This window comes from Pteronotus mesoamericanus, unplaced genomic scaffold (genome assembly GCF_021234165.1).
Source record: "Pteronotus mesoamericanus isolate MK-2021 breed Mesoamerican mustached bat unplaced genomic scaffold, CSHL_Meso_final contig_74, whole genome shotgun sequence".
Classification (NCBI taxonomy): Eukaryota; Metazoa; Chordata; class Mammalia; order Chiroptera; family Mormoopidae; genus Pteronotus; species Pteronotus mesoamericanus.
In genome coordinates this window covers 13,745,179-13,767,104 of record NW_026555247.1, presented here as the reverse complement: position 1 = coordinate 13,767,104, position 21,926 = coordinate 13,745,179, and the positions used below count along the sequence as shown (strand labels likewise).

General features: G+C 33.5%; 1 protein-coding gene across 1 annotated transcript in view; it reads left to right on the top strand.

Annotated features, from left to right (window-relative positions):
* The window catches only part of TRAPPC8 (trafficking protein particle complex subunit 8), an 85,939-nt gene that overhangs the window by 868 nt on the left and 63,145 nt on the right, over positions 1 to 21,926 (top strand). The window contains exons 2-6 of the mRNA XM_054583503.1: positions 5,329 to 5,523; positions 15,686 to 15,775; positions 16,561 to 16,735; positions 18,952 to 19,105; positions 21,442 to 21,535. Of these exons, the coding sequence (XP_054439478.1) occupies positions 5,329 to 5,523; positions 15,686 to 15,775; positions 16,561 to 16,735; positions 18,952 to 19,105; positions 21,442 to 21,535 (708 nt within the window). The remainder of the gene's footprint in view (positions 1 to 5,328; positions 5,524 to 15,685; positions 15,776 to 16,560; positions 16,736 to 18,951; positions 19,106 to 21,441; positions 21,536 to 21,926) is intronic.

Sequence of the window (21,926 nt, the reverse complement as noted above, 5' to 3'; positions counted from 1 at the left end):
AGCCCCAGGAAAGGGCGAAGAGACTTCTCAATAGTCACAGGGACAGAGGTAGGAAGTTGTGTTACAGGTAAAGATAGGTAGATGGTGCCCCTTAGAACGATGAGGTCTTGGTAAAGAATACGAGTCATTATCCTCTGGGTGTTAAACTGGACTTTCCGAGTTGTTTGGAACATTACATTCTTCAGTCAGTGAGGTTCATCTCTTTCTGAGTTTCTGTGTAGTTATTTCACTTAAAATTTTTTTGAACATTTTCTGAGGTTTACAATATTTTACTTGATCTCTCAAGAAAATAAAAATGATATTGAAGACTAAAACCTGAAACAGCTTTGCCTAATGGACAAGAAAGAACAAGTTACATGGAGTTGTTTAGATTTATGGGAAAGGAAGAGTCCTAAATATTGGTTTTTCAGATTAAAATTAAATCAACGGTAGGAATGTATCTTTTATTGATGAACTACCTGTTTTTTTTTTCTAGCTTTAGAATCTTTTTTAAGAAAAAATAGGCGTAATAAAACTCTTAAGTATGATTTGAGCAATATGTTTTACCTGTACTTTGCAAACAGAACATAGCATAGGTAAATACATGTTTTTAAGGTCTGTGTAAAATGAAGGGTTTCAATAAAGCTGTGTCACGTGAATGACTGTGATACTTGGTTATGATGACTTCTGCACAAAACAGAGCCGCGCCATAAATTTATGAGTTTACATGCCACAGGTGTGTATTCTTTGGGAAAGGAGTTCCATTATAAGTTCACTTTAGTATTTAGAGGAGAGAGGAAGCTGTCCAAAAAAACACAGTTTGGGAACCCCTGGATTTTCTTCAGCCTGTACCATAACCAACTCCTCCAGTGCTGAACTAAGTCAACAAGACAACTAAGTACCCTACATTCTTAAATTCTTTGAAAGATGTCTGCTCTTTCCTCCTTTGTTAATAATAATGCTAATACCTGATACCTGTTTTATGTAGCTTTTCTGTTAATCCTTATTGAATTCTATGAGGAAGATAGTTGTTATCGTTTTATGTTGAGGACGTCGAGGCAAAGAGATGTTAATTTGTGGGCAGTGCTAAATGTAGGAAAGATTTAAAAACGGGCCATGTGACTTAATTAAGCCATCTCCTGGCAATATTTAGAATTACTTATTCACACTAGACCAGCAGTGCTATCTAGTAGAAATGTAATGTGAGTCACATATCATTTAAAATTATTTAGTAGTCATGTGATTAAGAAGTGAAAAAAACCAAGTGAAATTCGTTTTAATGATTGATTTATTTAACCCAGTATTTTCAAAATGTTATCATTTCAATATGTAATCAGTATTAAAACTCTTAATTAGATATTTTACATTTTTTGCTGCTAAATCTTTGAAGTTTGGTGTGCTTTTGCACTTCTATTACATCTCAGTTTGGGCTAGACTTTTCAGGTGCTTAGTTAGCCACGTGTGGCTGGAGCCTCCTGTACTGGACAGTCCAGTCACTAAAGGCTCAATTCTGATTTCCTTCTGTAGACGAAAGATTTAGGAAAGGAGTATAATGAGTTGGACTTTTATTGCTTAGTAGAGAGTTGGTGGAAAGATAGCCAGTGCTCCCTGTTGGGGGGGGGGGTGAGGTTAGAATTGTATGGGGCAAAGGTGTAAATTATGAGTTATGAGTGGTCAGGGAACAGTGAGGAAACTACTCTTATCGGAGTGCAGAAGAGTAAGGGAGAATGCCTAGGTAAGGGAGGATCTTGAATTCTTGGGAAAGGATTTTGGCTTTCATATCGAATAGTAAATGTGGGGCAATCTTAGATTCCTGAGCAAGGGTTTGAAATTTTGAGAGAAGTAAGAGTTGGTATAAATTTTAAAGTTTAAGATCGTTAGGATATGGACCATGGGCGGTGGCATTAGAAATCTGGCATTTATAAGATTTAAGAAAATTTCACTTCAATGCTAACTTTTAAAGTACTTGGGTTTCATTTTAGAAAACTTTTAAAATTGTGAAATACTTTGAAGGGATTAAAAAAGAGAGGAATAGAAGGCAGTTTTTATGTAAATCTTGAATATTTTCTGAATGAGCTATCAAAAGTGGCAAAGTAGACTAGGAAATGACCTTTAAAGGATACTTAATGTCTGTGGTTTTAAGTTTCTTTTAAAAAGTTAGAAATAGTTCATCAGTCTTCACCGTGTTGGTTTAACTAGGTAATTAATCTCCATGTGTTTCAAGTATTGAACTTTGAATAAAATTTGTCAGCTTTACAAAGTTTAGATATATATGCTGTTTGTGTCATTTTTGTACAAGTGTGATTTTTTTCAGCAATCGAGGTTTTCTTTATAAAGTTTTAGGGTGGGTAAAAGCATGAAAGATATTTTTCATTCTTCAAAATGTGTTCCCTTGAACACCAGATGTGTTATATGTTCCATAAAAATGAATGTTGTGACCAAATAAGTTTGCTTAATATAGCATGTGTTAGAATCACAATGTCATTTAGCATATGAAAAGCTTGGGGAAGATCTGTTATAAAGAGGCTATTTAAAAACTTAATCCAGTGTTTCCCAAGTTTATTTAAACATTGAATCAATTTTTCAGAAGCAACTTTTAACTTTATTGAGGAAACAGTATTACATGGAGCTGCATGTGCTGGGAAATATTGATAATACAGCATGCAAGAACTCTTATGGTAACTTGTGAAAGTAAGATAATGGTAGATTTGAATTTCATTTGAAATTGAGATGTTACATGATATATAGTCACCTTTTGTGCTGTTTAGTTCTGAAGATTTTGAATTTTTTGCATGTGATTTAAGAACATTTCTCTTAATTATCCTCCAGTTTATTGTTATTCTATTGTTGTGTAACAAATGACCCCAAAATTTAGCACCTTAAAAGCATTTATTATCTCTCAGTTTCTCAGGAATCTGGGAGTGGCTTAGCTGGAAGCTTCTGGCTCAGGGTCTGTGTTGGGGTTGCAGTGGAGCTGTCAGCAAGAGCTACAGTCATCTGGGGCTTGAGGATCCTCTTCCAAGCTCACTCATATGGCAAGTCTCACTTCCTCACTGGATGTTGGCCTGAGACCTCAGTACTGTGCCATGTGGGCCTGTCTGTAGGCTCCCTGGGTATCCCCATGGCGTGGCAGTTAGCTTCTTCCAGAGGGAATGACCAGAGAGAACCCAGAATGGAAGCTGTACTCTTTTATAGCTTTATATCATAAGTGACATACCATTGTTTTTGCTGTGTTCTGTTGGTCACACACACTAACCCTGGGATATGGGAGGAGGCTACACAAGAGTGTGTGTTACAGAAAATAGTGGGATCACTGGCGGGGGTGGGGGGGCATTTCAGAGGCCGACTGGCACACTTCTGAACTCATTTCTGGATTTATTAGTTGGATTACCCAACTGATAAGCCCACTCTGAATATAGGGAAAAACCAGAATATCCTTTTTTGTGTTAACATTTATGAATACTGAAAGATAACTGGCCAATTTAAAATTTTGAGAGACGTTTAATACACAAATGGCTACTTATGTTATTCAGCAGTTAAGGACCAACTTTAAGGAAAATGCTTGTTTCTAAACATATCAGAAATGGACCATAGTATTTTCATGTTCTTTGGTTTCTCTGTTGCATAGTTAGACTAGGGGAGAAGTTTACTTAGGGAAAGAGTTCTGCGTACCTTTATGTAAATTAGAAAAAATAAACAATTGTAGAAGAATGCAGATAATACAAGAAACATTGTATTATGTTTCTACCCAGAACCAACAAATACTAACCTTGTCATATTTGCTTTGTATCTTTTTCTGTCCTTTAAAAAGAAGTGAAACATCATAGATACAGTTGACATCACCTTTCTACCATTTCTTAGGCCAACTTCTTTCTTTCATAGGCAACTATTATAATGGAATTTGCATGTATTTTGTTTGTACTTTTGTGCATATATTTATAATACAAATGAACATACTCATTTCTTACATAGTTTTTTACAACTACTTTATGTGTTTAAATTAAAAATTTAGAAATCAACAGAGAACATACAGGAAATTTAGGAAGACAGTTTTTACAGATGTAACTTTATTTAAATATAGGCAGGCCTGACCTTAAAAGTTTGGTATAAAGCATTTTCCACTGGGAATAAAAGTGTCATTTTTTTATGGATGGGTACCCAAAGCCAGTTTTTCAGAGTTGCCTCTCATTTGTAGATGATTATCCATTATGTCCTTGAAATAGTATGTGTTAAATACCTGCTGCCTCCAACACCTCTTGAGCACTTAACTATGTAGTTATGTGAGTATCAGTCATGGTGGTCAGTGCTTTACACTATCTTGTATAACAGTATCTCACCTAAATCTGTAAAATAACCCTATGAAATAGGTATTAATCACATGTTATAGGTGAGGAAATTGAAGAATGGAAAAGTTAAAAAGTTATTTAGGATAACACAGTTAATAAGTGGTGGGTTGGAACTTAAAATACAGTTTGACTCCAAAATTGGGTCCTTACTATGATGGGCTGTTCTAATACTACTATGGAAACTGCCTGATTATATTTATATGAAAAAATATGCTCATATTTCCTACTGTGCCCTGTGGATACTGTCGTCTTGTTAAAATTTCCTAAGAACCTCTTTCTTGGCCTGAAGCTCTGAACCACTGTTGTTAAATCCTATAGACTTGAGGCAATGCCTGTAACAGGGTAGAAGATGCAAGAGATGCTGGGATGGGAGAAGGGATTTGGGTGTTGATTTCCTTTTTAATAGTCCTTATTTTTTAAGGGCAGTTTTAGGTTCACAGCAAAATTGAGCAGAAAGTACAGAGAGTTTCTGTACACCTTTGGTTCTACTACGTTCCCACTGTCAACGTCCCATATCAGAGTGGGCATTGATTTTTATGATAGGGGAATAGTAGTGTCTGAGAATGCAGGCAGCACACTAGGGGAAGTAGAGGAATCCTTAATTCAGCATTTAATTCCCCTTTCTTCCCTTTTACTATTTTCAGTGTTGATACTCCAGCCTTCGCCCAGCTTTAGGGTGAGGTGAGAAGTAGAGATGTGGTATGGATGGTGGTTGGTGCCTGGCAACTCTGAACAGGAGGAAGGAAAATACATACTTGTAGGGACATGAACAGTGGCATTGTGGGAGAAGTTTAGACTGTCTGGCTAGCCCTTTTGATTATAAGGGGATATTGTCAGTCATTTGTATTTATGGAAGACTGTTCCAGTTGGAATTTCTGGTTTCTGATGTGGTCTTTTTTGTTAGTAAATAGGTAAACCAGTTTTTTATTATTGTTATAGTTGGATTATCATGAATTGTGCAGAATTAATTTCAAGGTTTTTTTTTTTCCCTTTTTTTTTCAAGTTCATATGAGAGATCCTAATAATCAGCTTCACATAATTAAAAATTTGAAGATAGCAGTAAGCAACATTGTCACCCAACCACCTCAGCCTGGAGCCATTCGGAAGCTTTTGAGTGATGTTGTTTCTGGCAGTCAGCCTGCAGAAGGATTAGTAGCTAATGTGATTACAGCAGGAGATTATGACCTCAACATCAGTGGTAGGTATTAAGGTTTACTACTACTTTTTAAATGAATTTTTTTTTTTTTTTAGGAAAAATAATTCTGTGACTTGGAAATCACGTAACATAAGTGCTTACTGAATGATAGATTGGGAACACATGTTGAAAAAAATAGTTACTGCTTTTAAGGAGGTTATAATCAAGTGAGTAGGCATTCGGACTATGAATTACATGATTTCATTTTATTTTTTCATAATAAAATTGTTTTTATAGTTCTACTTGTAAAGCAAATAGACTCTGCATGAGGGCAGGAACTTTGGCTCTTCATTTTATTTCTAGTATCTAGAGTAATGCCTAGAACATGTATATAAAAATATTTCTTGAATGAAAGATCTAACATTAAAAAAACATTCTTTTGTGACATAAGTAATACTATAATTAAGTTTAAAAAGTTTTATTGTATTTTTTATGTTAGTGTTAAGTGGAGGAAATGTTTATACTATATGAGTAAATTTTTAATCTTTTCTGAGTGCTTAATCTAATTTGAATAATAAATATTTTCATGATAAGATTGGTAGGTGAAATAATACGTTAATATATATAGCAAGTTAGCAGTATTTTGTGTGGTATGAAAAAGACTTAACTGAGGGACATGGGATAGATTTTTAGAGGGAAAAGATTAAAAGTACATCATCTAATCAGGATATTTCAGCAGCCTAATGAAATAAGCTTTTTAGGTCAGTATAATTTATAATCTAATATTTTAAAAGATTTAAAACAATTGCATATTTAATGATATAAGTCACAAAGTTAGCTGGTTGTACTTATATAGTTAGTAATATGTGTAGAATTGTTTTGTTTCAAATGTTCATAATTTTTCTTCTTTCTGTGTTATTAATTTTAATTCCAGCAAGGTAAGTTAACATGATAATTTTAAGTTTAGAATATTATGATTATCTTTTCACATCAAAAGAATATGAAATTCAGGATACATATTTTGAACAGATCTTGGCATAACATGTTTTAAAGACAAGGCAAAATTTGGATTTTCTGGGAGAAAGTGATGTATTTGAACTATTATTTTCTTGTCATCAATAGGAAATTAATGTTGAAGTGTGAACAGCAGTGAACAAATGCCAGAGTTTCCCAAGTTTTTATGCTACCATAGCCATTAGTTAATTGGGTAACTTGAATAAGTCACTTATTCCGACTTGGTTTCATTCTTTGGAAACCAGAAAATTTGGCTTGATTCTTTGTCAAGTCCTCTCCTAGACCTTTAATTCCTGTGATTCTTTTTTATAGATAGGGTCTTTAACATTCTTGTTATTCATGTAACAAATATTTATTGATTTCCTACTATGTGCTTTGAACTGAGATATAGAGATGAATAAAACATGTTGTATGAGTTTATAACCTAGTGGGGAGACAAACGTGTAAATCAATAATCACGGTACATTCTTATTTACAATACCTTTTAATCACAGTACATTGTAATAGGGATATGGCATATCCAATATGCCAAAGTGCTAAATGGGCACAAAGAGGGATAAACTATCATATTTTAAAAATAAATTTAAAAAAATTTTATAATGCAAATATCTTCCTAACTTCCAAAGCCCATAATACCTTTTATTTTAAAACATTTAATTTATTAAAATGATACATGCACATAGACATAATGCTGAAAAGACTATGAAGAAATAACAACAGTGATCTGCAGCCTGTGCCCCTGCCCTGCCCACTCTTTTAGTGGTTTCCTCTGATACTTATTTTGTGTTTCTAAGCAATAGTTTTATATGGCTATCTATGGCTTAATCAATTTTAAATTTATTCATTATTTTCTTATTTTAATTGATGAAGATTTAGCTTAATTATTCCTCTTCCTCCTTTCCCCATCTCTCTCATGTAGTTTTGATAATTTTTTTGAATTTGAAGTTTGAAGTTACTAGTCACTATCTTCAACATTATGATTAAGTTTTACCTTTTTATTGCTGAACCAAGTATTGGACTCTTAGTACATTCTTTCCCTCCCCTCTTCCCCCTCCCTCCTTCCTTCCTTCCTTCCTTCCTTCCTTCCTTCCTTCCTTCCTTCCTTCCTTCCTTCCTTCCTTCCTTCCTTCCTTCCTTCCTTCCTTCCTTCATTGAGAGATGGGAAGAGAGGGAGAGAAACATCGATGTGCAAGAGATACATCCACTGGTTGCCTCTTGCATGCCTCCAATTGGGGACCTGACCCACAACCCAGGCATTTGTCCTGACCTGGAATTGAACCAGTGACCTTTCATTTTGCAGGCCTGCGCTCAAGCCAGTGAGCCACACCAGCCAGTGCTGTACTTCTCTTTTTTAAGACTTGTAATTGCTCAGAGTTCTTTGTATCTCCTGATTTAGTCTCAAACTTCCATTAGCCTCTTGGTGAGATTTTCTACTTGACAAATTGTAGTGGAGAAACCTCAGTCTTCCACCAGCTGTGTAGGGAAAAATCCTCTTTCCTATGTCTTTCTTTTCTGTGAGTCTCCTTTATTACTCACACACAAAAAAAAACATTTCATTTTTGGTTGCCAAATGTGTGCAGGTTTTTCCCCACATCACCAAGCAATTCTTGGACAAGAATTCATTCTGACACTACCTACATACAGTAGCATCAGAATCCGTAGGTTGAGTGTTCAGTCCTACCAACTGATTCCCCTGCCCCACTTCAGATATTAGAGGTGAGCCCAAGTTAGTGATGAACCTGTACCATCTAGGAGTCCACTCAGTCCCCTCATTGGAACAAAAGGCACTCATTATCCAGGAAGTTACCTGCTGGTGTCCGAGAATTGCTTGGTGTTGTGGGGAGAAACCTCCACATGTTTGATGACCAGAAGTGAAATGTTTTGTGTGAATAGTAAAGGAGACTCACAGGGAAGACATATTAGGGGAGAGTTGGGTTTTTCCTTATGCAGAAAGTCAAAGACTGAAGTTTTTCTCCACTACAACCTGTCAAGAAGAAAAAGGTTTCAGGAGCTCTGTACCAGCAACTGGGGGCAGAGACCAACACACATTTTCTGTTATCTCACACAGATTAGTTCATCAAATAATCCATTTCTCAAGATCTCCTTCCTGAAGTCTTCCCTTTCTACTCCATGCATTCTCAGTGGGGATGATGTCATCTTTCAGTGGGAGGGAAATTTGGGGGACAAAAATCTAGATCGTAACAATGGTTTGTGGCTCTCCAAAGGACTGTGGTACATAAATAGATACATAGTGTATCTGTGGTGGTGGTTAGAAGTGTTGCTCCTCTAATGTCCTCATTTTCTAATATTGTCCATATCTATCTCTTACTCTGTCTTTTTGTTTTATTTTCTGGGAGATGGTCTTGGCTTTATTTTCTCACTCTTCTATTGAAATTTTAATATTCACTGTCTTTTTTTTAAAAAACTACCTTTGCTCTCTTGATTTTCCTTTTTGTAGCATATAGTTCTTGTTTCCTGTTGTGGTATTGTAACTCTGATGATATGCATCAATTGTTTTTAAGTTTTCAGTTTTGTGATTTTCTCTCATTTATTTTTCAGTTTGTTTTAGTCTCTTTTTCATACTGGAAACTTACCTCAAATGTCTGATGAGCCCTTGCCATTATTTTCTTTTCTAATTGAAGCACTAACACCCTGACTGGGCATAACAAAACTTGCCAGCTAGTGGTCTTGTCTGTTGGGCAGTGAGACTATGATAGGCTTGAAGTTTGCCCAGTTTTTGTCACTTACAGTTCTTTTACATGGGGTCATTTAGTTTCTCCAGAGTGAGTTTTTCACATCTGATGTCTGGCTATCTGTATACTGGGGGTGGGCTTGTTATTTGTTTAAACGGTGTATTTAAGTTGTTTGGTAGCTGGTTTATAGGAATGATGTGGTCATGATTTGGTTGTGAGAAATTACCTTATCCAGGTGTACTATATTCTCAGGCCTCTGCCAACATCTCCACATGAGGATGGAGTGAGTGCTATTTGTCTTTAAATGCAGGTGGAGACACTACCGTATTAGCTGAATCATTTAGGCATATTTTAAAAAGAATCCCAAGTGGTTCAGACAAAATACATACCAAAATTAAACAGTTTCTTCAGCTTCTTTCCCTGCTACTTTAAGACATCTCTCTTCAGCTTTATTGTTATGTTGGTCTTAACATAAGACTGGGAATGTGATATGCTGAAGCACTGAATGCATTGTAATAAAATTCCATGATAATGATAATATTGTTTGGAGATTGATGAGTGGTTTTATCCATTTCAAGTGTGATAGGCTTTATATATCTAGAAACACACTTCTAATTTTTGCCATTAATGTGAGTCATGATACTTTTTACCCATTCTGTTTAAGAAATACATGTTAGATGTTTACCTCATAAGACTAGTTTATCAGTGCCCTGTTTTTTTCATCCGATCAGTCAATTATAGCTAGTGTTCCTTGGTGCCATGATTGGAAAGACACATTGATGGAATTGAAAGAATCCTTGTTATATACAGGTATTTTCTATGGTAGTCATGGTTTTCCAGATGTTCTCACTCTACTCCTTGCCTATTATCTTTTCTCTACTCAGCTACTGCTTTTTTTGTATTTGTCCCAGTTAATATGTCTGATTTTTCCAAAACAGAGGCAGTCTGGTGATGCTTGTTCAACTTACGTTATCTAGCCTATCATCTCTTGTTTACTGTGTTTACTCTTGACTTACGTTTTCTACTAAATCTAGGTATTGTTTTTGAATATTATAATTTGGGCTGCACCTTGTTTAGATAAGGAAGAACATTATTTTCCCCCCTTTAAATGTGTAGTATACTCTTTCTGATTGCTTTTATATTAATTGCTATTACTCTGTAAAATACCATGATACTTTTGAGAGCAGTCATGTGTAAACAGTATTTTAGAGGGTTGTTTAAATATTCTTTAATATTTTTTCCTTAATTTTCATGTAAGAGTAAAAAAGCATAAAGAACCCTTTAGAAAGTGATAATTATTTAAAATGTGGTTAGTGCAATACAGGAACTTAGTGTTCTTATTTTTCCAGTATTTTGAAGTATTTTGCTATTTTTCACCATCCTACATATTAATTACCAATTACTTTGAACTATAAGAAAGTGGAAGAAATGATGAAATTGCCTAGAAGGTAGAAGGGTGATATAGTGCTGAAATAAGTCATCACTTTTACACCGTCCTTCAGTTTTAAATTTGTGTTGTCTGAAATTTATTGTTGTCTTTTTTTTTACACACCAAAATTGAGGATATTATTGATGGCCTCTTAAAATTCTTATCCAAGAATCTGTTTCTTCTAGCTCCTTCTATGTTTTGATCTCTGTCACTTCATAACAGTTGCTTTCCGATAATTTTTGCCAGTTTATGGTTTTCTGCTTAAACGTTAAAGTGGGGCAGAAAAAAGCATATTGGGAGCATATTGAAAGTTTTGGGGTGTATAGGTGATACTTTTCAACAGTGGTCTCAGCATTCTTTGTAATGCTGAAGAAATTGTAAAAGAAGACTGGAGATACCATATTTGTAACCAATATCTTTGTTTTCCTTTTTTTTCTTTTATTGAACACAATTGAGAATAGAGCTTTTTATTTTTAGTCCACATTGGCAAAGAAATTTTACAGTGGAAGATGCAATTTTTCATGATTTTAGACAAATAAGACAATGAATACAGTGAAACAGTAGCATTCTAGATTAGCACTGTCCAGATGAAATATGTGAGCCACTTACATAGTTTTTAATGTTTTGTAGCTACAGTAAAAATACTAGAGGTGAAATTAATTTTAATACTATTTTATTCAACCCAGACTATACAGAATATTGTCCTTTCAACATGTGATCAATAGAAAATTTTATTTTTTGTACTCTATTTGAAATCTCGTGTGTGTTACACCTAGATAACATCTCCATTCAGATAAGCCGCATTTCAAGGGCCTTAGTGGCTACATACCTATTTGACAACCTAGTTCTAGTGGGGAAATTGATAATAAAATTGATCATGTACAGAAATTCTACTTTATGAGTTTTCAGATGACAATATCTAATCCAAATTTTCTCAAGCTCAAAAATTAATAACTGAGCAATGTATTTCTAAGAACAAAAGGTAAATATTTTCATCAAGCTAGTCAGCAATTTAACAAGGACTAAACATAATATTTTGAGACAAGAACCTAGACCATTTCATTTTGTCAAAGGACATGTAACTTGAATCTTATGGAGATCTTCTTGACAATTTACTTGATACAGTTTGTAAGTGACAGATGCTGAAGGCAGGCATGTGTATGAAGATGACTGGAAGGAATTTGATGATGTAGAAAGAGAAAATTACTGGATTGAATGTACTATTTGATATTAAGTCCAAAAACAATAAAATGTTTTTGTAGTGATGGAGCAAATAAGATGACATTTTTTTCTTCAGCAAAATTATAAGCCATCAAAGTTTTCCAAAATGTCGTACCTTGACTATGCAAGTGCAAGAAGACCCAGAAGTAATAATAAACTAGAATTTATTAGAGAGGTATTCGAATATGGAATCAGTATTTATGCGATGGATGTGTTCCAGGTTCATGCATGACAGTTGGACATGCATCCATGGACAGTTAGTTGTATTCAAAGAATGTTGCCTAATTAAGGCAGATACCTTTAAAACCAGGAAAATATGGAATAAATTGGAGTTTGCCATGTTTAAATTCTTACTAAAATTTTTTTAAACTTTTTTTTTTTTTACCTGTTCCTTTATTCTTAATTCTGTTAGTAATTGTAAAGGTGAATTAAAAATACAATAAAATACCAAGGGCCAGTTAGATTCAGATGGTTAAATGACAGTGATTAATTTTTCCTTTGATATATTGAGGGTTAAAAGGCATATAGTTTGAAAAGAGGACAATTTATGTTTAAAAATCTTCTGTGGTGTCTGAGAAATTTAAAAATTGGGCATAAGTAACTGTGACTGTCATCTCTTTGGAATACTTTGGTTTTGCTGATTTTTCTGAAAATACTTGATTAGAAATAGTCCCCTCAAGAATAGTCATTATGGTGTTGTTAAAATACAAAGTTAGTACTTCTTAGTTTTTCATATTATCTAAGTTCTTTTATAATTTGCAAAATGTTAAATTTTAGTGAGTTTTGATTTGAGTTTGGTGTAGCTTTTGTATTCTAAGATCCTCTGTATTAAAACATTTTCTGGTAATCACAGAATTTAGTGTCGAATATTTTTTACTTTGAGGCTGTACATTTATCTAAGTTAATATACATTAAATTATTTAATTGCTTTACTTGGATATTTTTATTCTGAATATATACAGGGTGAGGCAAAGTAGGTTTACAGTTTGTATGGAAAATAATACAATAATAAATAATACAAGTGTAAACTGTTTTGCATACTCAAAACTGTAAACCTACTTTTGTCCCACTCTGTATTAAGTTTTAGTATATCTACTACTATTTTAAGTTGCATAGTAATAAGTACCAACATTATTTGCATTATGTTAATAGTTCTTAGTCTGACAGTGATTTTCTGGCACTTTGAACTTTTGTGAATGATTAGGAAGGGAAAATATGTGATTTACAGGTGATGTTTATATTTAGGATATTCAGTCTTTCTCACCTGCAGATTTGGGGTTACTAAGTACTTTGGCTTCAGTAGGATGAAGACCAAAGTTGTTCTAGGTTTAGCTCACTGCTGTAGCCCTTGTTAGATATTTTTTGGGAACATTAATAATTTGTGTACCAAATTACTGGCACTAAGAAGGGAACAAAGAAGGGGGGGTTGGAGGATAGAGATTATGTTGTTTTTTGACTCTCAGCTTTCCTTACCCTTCCTTACCTAGACAGAATACATTCTGCATAGAGAAACTGGTAGGATACATGGTTGCTGTTTCAGTTCCAAAGAAAGAATATGTAGAGATGGAAAGAGGTATGGACAAAATACTGATTTCATCCCAAAATAAGTGCAAGAGAATTTCTACAGGAAGAGAGTTGTCACTAAATATTGAGACCTTTTGTTAATATAAAACATTTAAAGACTATTTTTCAGCTTCCTGCAAGAGTGTCATTTGAAAAGACAAAAAATAGAAGGATGCTCTTGATTTATTGGAATATAAAATAACTGAAGGAGGACTTCCTAATTAGCCCCTTAAGAAAATAAGAGGCAGAAGGGAAAGCTTGCCTTATGAATCTTAATGTGACTAGCCTGAAAGATAAAACCTACTTATGCCATATATATTTTAAAATTTTTCCTTTTTTCTTCATATTCTTAATTGAGGACCTGTGTCTTGTACCACTATTTAGAAAGTATTATTTCAATTTAAGAACACATATGTGTGTATACTTGCATTTTCTTTTTGATTTAATTTTATTTTTAATTATGTAGACATTTTTATAGTTCCAAAGTCAGAACTATAAAACAAGTTACATTCAGTGAGGTCCAGCTTCTGTCAATGCCCCTCGCCCTCTTTCTCACCTCTAATTAGATTTGTTCTTCTATTTATTACTTTCATGACAATATAATCAAATACTACCTGTGTGGTTCTTCTATTCTCTTTCTTACACAAAAATGTATAGTTTTCTGCTGTGCCTTTTTTTTTCACCTAACACTGTATTCCAGAGAGCACTTCATTGTAATATCTAGAGGTTGTCGCCTTTCTGTTACAGATGCATAGTATATCCACTTAATGAATGTCCTCTCTTGATGGACTTAATTGGTTTTCTAGTCTTTTATTACAGATCGTGTTGCAGCAAATAGCTGTTTTGGAAGATCTGATTTGTTTATGTAGAACTCCCCCAGCACACCATGAAACAAATTCCTTATCTATTCTTTTCTTGTCACTGGTGCTAAATGAAAATATACATTAATTTTCTACACAGAGACTAATTTTGACTGGTTGGGGGAAAGATATTTATTGGTTGATAAGAAAACTGATTTTGCGTGGTAGGGAACAGACTAGTCTTTATCATTTATTCTCTAATTTTCGCCATTTTCCATATAGATGATAATATTTCTAGGTATGTTTTTCTTCTATAGCAATGAACATGAAATTGTTACACTCATAGCCCTTCTAAACAGTGTATGTATATATTAAAGCACAGGTGAAAATGCTATTCTTGTACAGCATTTGTTGGAATTAAAATTTTGTGTGTATATGGTACCACGTTAGATATGCTATTTGGTCAAACTGAATAGTTTTTTTCCTTTAACCTTCCCAGTCATTTAAAGTAATATAATATAAACAAAATCTATTTGCCATGTTTAGTGATTAATACGAAAACAAGAAGGACATATGACTTTGGTAATCAGGCTAAGTAGCTAGGAATAGAATGTCCTTTTAGTAAAACTGTGACTTAGATAATATGCTTAGACCCAGTGAAATGACTAAGTTTAAGTTCAAATTAATGTTAGAATAATTGTAATGTAAAATGATTAGCATGGAGCGAGAGAGCTTTTAAGAAATGTGTGATATACATGTATACAAAAAGTGAAAATGTGCATCTTTATATTTGATTATAAGGTAAGTATGCTTTTAAATTCTCTTTAAAGAGGTTTTGTTAGTGTCACACTCAAGCAATCAAATTGTATGGTGTTTGTCAGCCTTGCCACTATTGACATTTGAGCCAAATAATTCTTTGTTGTGGGGGGCTGTCTTGTTTTGTTTATTGAAGGATATTTTGCATCTTTTCTAACCTCTTTGCCTTGATGCCAGTAGTACCTACTCCTCACCCCAACTAGTTACAACCCAGAGCATCTCCAGACAGTGTTGAGTGTTTCCTGGGGGTCAAAATCGCTGTCACTTGAGAACCAGTGTTCTGAAATGAAATCATTTATGAAAAGGAGCTACTTAAGACAACGTGACTAGTGGCAGGGACACAAAACTTTAATTCTAAAATCTCTTTACTCATGTAGGTAATACTTAAAGCATCAATAGGTAAATTGTGGGATTATTGTATAGGTTTGGGAATAAATGTTTTATTTTTGCAAATATATATACTCCATGTATGAATATATTTGTATATATGGCTTTATTTAATACACATGTTATATATGTATTAAAGCACAAGTGAAAATGCTTCTTTATATCTTTAGGCACAAGTTAAAAATGCTGTTTATTGCTAGAAATTACTATCTTACACCTTTAAGGAGTATGGGCTTGAAATTTTGTCTGTTGTAAACTGATTCTTTTGAGAAATTTGAACTTTCATATATGGTTAATTTTAGCTACTACTCCGTGGTTTGAGTCTTACAGAGAGACCTTTCTTCAGTCGATGCCAGCATCAGATCATGAATTTCTGAACCACTATTTAGCATGTATCCTTTGATATTTATGTTCTCTTAAAATCAAATGTGTCAAAAGTTACTAATTTCAGAAATAGTTACATGAAGGCAAAATTGTTGAAAAGATAGAGAATGGAGAAATTTTTTTATTGATGATTCTTCAAGTTTTCATTATTTGTTAAAGTGGCATCCTTGATACAGGATGTCTGATTACAAATTAAGAAAACTGAGGGCTGGCTTATTGTTTCCTTTTTTGTATGCTCCAACTTGAGTAGTTTGTGCTTAAAAACTTTTTAAGCTGTTTTAGAAAGAGAAAATATAGACTGCCAGTGTTAACTGTTTGTGATGATTGCCTCAAAATTAATTGCTTTTATAAAAGCTCATGTTTAAAAACAGTTTCCTAGTTTTTTAGTAACCTGTTTATAGCTGTTAACCTCTTGACAGTTAATGATATTTTTAATGAGGTTAACAGAAAAGAGAGGGGATAGAGTATGAAACTGCGGGGAAATGGAATAGAGGGGAACAGGATTCAGCAGAACTGTTAGAAACGTTAATAGTTGTACAGTTTTGGTGTTGTCTGTTTTTATTTTCTTGGATCTCCATATTGATATGTAAATGGCCTAAAACCGTCAACAAAAAATTCTTTAAGACTTAGAACCTTGACTTAATTAGAAGTGCTGGAGAAATTATTTTGTGCTTGCTGTGAAAACCTATGAAATCAGAATATTTTTAGCTCAGAAAATACCGTCCTAAGTTTATTTTAATAGGATAATTTTATCATGTGATATGATAATTACCTTAATAATATGGTTTACAAGGTATGTTGGTAGCATCGTCTAGCGAAGCTGACCCTGTGGAACAGTTTTCAAAGTTGTCGCAAGAACAGCATCGAATTCAGCACAACAGTGACTATTCCTACCCCAAGTGGTTTATACCAAATACACTTAAATATTATGTACTTTTACATGATGTAAGTGCAGGAGATGAACAGAGGTAAGCTTTCCATTTTTAATTAAGAACTTTTTTAAATTAAATGATTTAACTGTAATTTGGGCATGGCTTGTTTAAATTTTAGATACACTTTTTATCTCAAAGTAAAATTTTATTTTTTAAAAAAGATTTATTTTCAGACAGAGGGGAAGGGAGGAAGAAATAGGAGGAGCGAAACATCAATGTGTGGTTGCCTCTCACCCCCCACCTCAAATGAGTACCTGGCCTGCAACCCAGGCATGTGCCCTGACTGAGAATTGAACCTGCAACCTTTTGGTTCACAGGCCGGCACTCAGTCCACTGAGCCACACCAGCCAGGGCTGAAAGTAAAAACTTACTAATAAAACATTTAACTATATTTTTTATTTCAGAGTTATAAAACCTGAGTCATTTTAAGTTAGATTTCATATGCTTACCCAAACTTCTCTTTTACTATAAATCTATTAGTACAGTCTTTGTACAAAAGTGCTTGCCATTTTACACCTACAGGTCTAAAGTGTTATATCCTACTTCATAAAAAAATTCTTTCTTTTTCTCTGTTCCCTTTCTCAGTTTACCTTTTAACTTTTCACTTTCTGGCTGTTGTTTAAAGCTTTAGAGGCACTTCATTTTTCATTCACTCCTTTGTCACTTTGAATTTTTAATCTTGATGTTTTTTACAACCTCGGAAAAATCCAAACATTTCTTTTTTCTGTACCCTTTAATCTTATTAATAATTTGCTGTAGTTCTTTTATTTTTGGATAAGTGAATAACTTACTTTAAAAATAAATTCTTGAAAAATAAGATAACATTAAAGCAATTTTACTCCAAAAGGCTATAGAGTTTACTTTGACTTTGGTTCAAGATGTGTATCAAATTAATCTGTTTCACACTTTTCTGATGTCTCAGTGACATTTACAATATGCAGTTAAATAACTCTTGCCCTTGTTTTGAGCACAAACCATGTTTTTAGTAAATTTTCCTCTCTAAAATCAAAGAATTATTTTGAGGATTACTAATCTTTAGGAATTTTTGCAATCATAATCAGTCTGTAGCCTGTAGGATAATGAATAGAAATAATTTGAACTGGCTATTGAGATTAAGTTTTATCAGTTGAATATGTTATGTATCTTCTAAGGTACTTAATTCAAGTATTAGATCGGTGATTCATATGTTTAGCAGTATCACTGGAAAGTGAGCAGAAGTTTAGTTTATTGTACTTGAGTGTATATACATACATATATACTATATCTGTGTGTAAACAAATTCATAATTACTTTACATATCTAGCCTTAATTTTATAGTATGTAATATGACCTAATTATGTGCTGGGCTGGGCTTGTTATTTATATAGTGCCAGCAATGTGAATATAAGGTTTTACAGGTTTTTTTAATTTTTTATTTTTGCACTAGATTGCTGATTGATTTTAAAAATCCCTATTTAAACTAGATTAGCTCTAAGTACCAAAATTTCATTTTCCATCAACATGTACTGTTTGCATCTTTGGCTCTTTTATCACTTGAATTATGGTATTTCCTACCAACTAGAAAGTTAAAGTATAGAAATCAAAATGCTTTTTGTTTATCTGATATGTAGCTCATGGATATAGCTATTATACATTTTGCAAGAAAACTGGATGGATTTTATGTAATAAATACTCTGGCTGTTCTTAAGTTTTCTCTTCTGTGCTGTGTTTCTTTGGAGGCAGCTAAATGAAGAGTAAACTGGTGGAAAAAATGTTTTGTAAGTTTTTGGGTGCTATACTTTTCTGTTTTAGCACTTCTTTTCGAAAATGTCTGTTCTCTAAGACAGAATTTCCCAGTCATATGTCCTGAAATCCTCACAGTTGAAAGAGTTACTGATTTATAAATTTGCAGCAGCTTTTTGGAAATTCGTAGTTTACAGTAGCAAATGAAAGAGTCAGTGATGGTTTGCTGCAAAGAAACTGACTTTCTTTACTGTAATTCCCCAAACTAATATGACCACCAGAACTGTCTTTGAGTAACAGGAATAGCTTGCAAAATTTTATTCCATGAAACACACTTTGGAAACTGCTTTATCCAAGCTAGCAAAATTTCAGTTAAGATCATGGTCTTTGTTTTCATTTTAAAATTATTCTAATTTTCTGTTTTGTCTTTTGAAGGGATAATTTTTGCATTATTTTTGTATTAGTATCTTTTATTGCCTAAGGTCTGCCCTCCATTTACTACAAACTTTTTTTTTCATTTTTAAATTTAGAGCTGAATCCATTTATGAAGAAATGAAACAGAAATATGGAACTCAGGGTTGCTATTTACTTAAAATTAATTCTCGAACATCTAATCGAGCATCAGATGAACAGATACCAGATCCTTGGAGTCAGTATCTACAGAAAAATAGTATTCAAAACCAGGTATATGTAAAAAACAACAATGAAGCAAACCTCAAAAGCTGTATTTTAGTTCTATAACATAATGTCATCACTGTGGAATTTTTAATATTTTGGTTTAACTAACAGAATTAATAGTATTTATTTTGGAATCTGGCTGGTTTTCATTACCATAGGAGCTTTTAATTCAGTGATTCAGAAGCTGTTTTTAACTAATAATCCTTATGTGTACTCCTTTCAGATATATAATACCAGTGTTTAATCTTTTTTCTTAAAAAATGAAAAGTGAGTTACACATTTAGAATTAAATTATTTTGGCTAGACATGTAGAGGATAGCATTTTTGTCTCGTACATTCAGTTCATTATGAATGCCCACAGTCAGTCGTTATTATTTACATCTCTGGGCTTGCCTGTTTCAACCGTGCTCTTCTTACGGCCACCTTGGGGAGCTCATACTTTGTTAGCTTTTTTCCGGAGCTTTTTTTTCCCCGCCTCCGATTTCCTTTCCTTCTGAATTTTCAGGAAGTGTTGTGTCTTCCTAATTTATTTTCTTAATCTAGAGTTCTAGACTAATGTTAACTGTTGGCTGAAATGGGTTGGTGTATGGTTTCACACTGTTAAACTTTTAAGATAGCATTGTGTGCCAGCCACTTAGTAGTAGTCAGATGTCAAATTCCTAAGATTAGTTCAGATAATCAAGAGTTGACTTTTTGTTTAGAAGTAGAATTTCTTAAGTCCATGGAAACTAATATTTACATTTTGTACAATTAAACTACATTATGTAAGCTTTTGTAATATTTTTTAAAAATATCAATTATCATATAGTTTATATAACATTAAAAAATATTTTTTTTAGAGACAGGGTAAAGGAGGGAGAAAGAGAAGGAGAGAAACATCAATGTGTGGTTGCTTCTCAAGTGCCAGCTACTGGGTACCTGCCTGCAACCCAGGCATGTGCCTTGACTGGGAATCGAACTGGTAACCCTTTGGTGTGCTGACCAGCACTCATTCCATTGAACCGTACCAGCCAGGGCTATTTTATATAACTTTTGATGTTCTATAAATATTTCATAGTCTGTTTATTTGCCTTAGTTTTCTATCTTATGTATCAGTAGAGCATAAATAGTGCTCTACTGACATTTTAATATTGAGATGATTGCTAACCTTTAAGATAATGCTAGGGGAAAATATCTGAGGAAGAAAAGAAGCAGTTGTTTGTGAAGGGGCTCTGTTTTTAAAATGGTCCTTCAGGGCCACACTCAATAGGAACAGTATTGAAATACTGTTTAGAGCCCAGCTGTCTAAGGTTAGGAAGGGCAGCATGAGTCAGAGTGTTCAATTTGAGAATTTTTTAACAGAAGACAAGAGGTATTTACAACTGTATAGCTTATAACCCTAGAATCCTAGTTGAAAGGTTATCAAATCTAGCCGCTGTTTTTTAATGCTTTAATTTCCTTTGAACCTTTGAGTGACCTCTAGTGGCAGTACACATTACCTTCTCAGGTGACACTTTCTGTGTTTGAACAGCTTGAGGAGCAACCAAAAATTTTCTTTCTTTGTTTGTACTTATTAGTCCTGGGAGGAGAACTGTATCAATTTTCTGTTAAGACAACTTTTACAATATAGGAGGATGGCACTCATGTCTCTCTTTATATTTTTCCAGGCTAAATATACCCAATTTTTTCAAAAAAATTTTAAATGGTGGTTTTCGACCGTTTCTTGTCATGATCACTTTCCTCTTACTAAATTCTTTATGTATTTCCCTTAAAGTATGGCACTTGGAATAATACCTCGTACTTCTTGGCCTCATGGACAAGTCTTAAGTATTTTTAGCTTTTCTTTGTTGACTGAAGAAACCAGTTCTTTTGTACAAATAAGCATTGCATTGTATATTTTTCTAAAACATTTTAATATATTCAGTATGCACTCCAACATATTAACACTGGAGTTATGACCACGAGGTTCCATACTATCTATCTTTCCCCCCGCCCCCAGCTTGACTCTAGTAGTTTCTCTCTCGTACCATTATCCCTTAATTAGGCATATATACAGATACTCATAATTGGCATATATCTATGACATATGAACAGATGAACTGAGAGATAATTTGAATTCAGAAGAATTACAGTAGTAGATTGAATGTGAAAGGGAATTTAAGGATATAGCAGGTATGGAATGGAGTGCTAGAAAAAGATGCATGGAAAATGTTAAGAATTTGGAGGATTGGAAGAAAAGAGCCTTGCTGAAGCAAATAAATGAGACTTAGAGTTAGCAGAGCAACCATACTTATTGATGGATTTAGTGTTATCTTAAACATGATTAAATATAAGTGCTAATGCTTTTTATTTTGTTTTGATAGGAGTCATATGAAGATGGCCCTTGTACCGTAACTTCAAATAAGAATTCTGATAGTAACTTGCTTTCATTGGATGGATTAGATAACGAAGTCAAAGGTCTTGATATACTTTCTTTAAATTTCTCTTGATTGAAAATATGCACTGTTGTCAAGGCATGCTAAACTTTTATAGATTAAAGATGGGGGAAATTTTCATAATAAAAGAGATAATGAGCAGGTTAGCTTTATTTGACACTTAATTTGTTTTATATGAATAATACATCTAAACATTTTTTTGTATAAACCAAGGGAAGATATGATATACAGTGTGGATTATTTCTAGATTTCACATGATTTAATTTTTGTATTTTAAATTATGGTTTTGATATTAGGGGTAGCTTAAAAATTTTTTATTATAATTTTTCTTATTGCCTCGTGCTATTTGAAAGTAAGTCTTTATATTTAAAAATTGTTTTTTTTGATTTATGTATATGCACTTTAAAATTTCT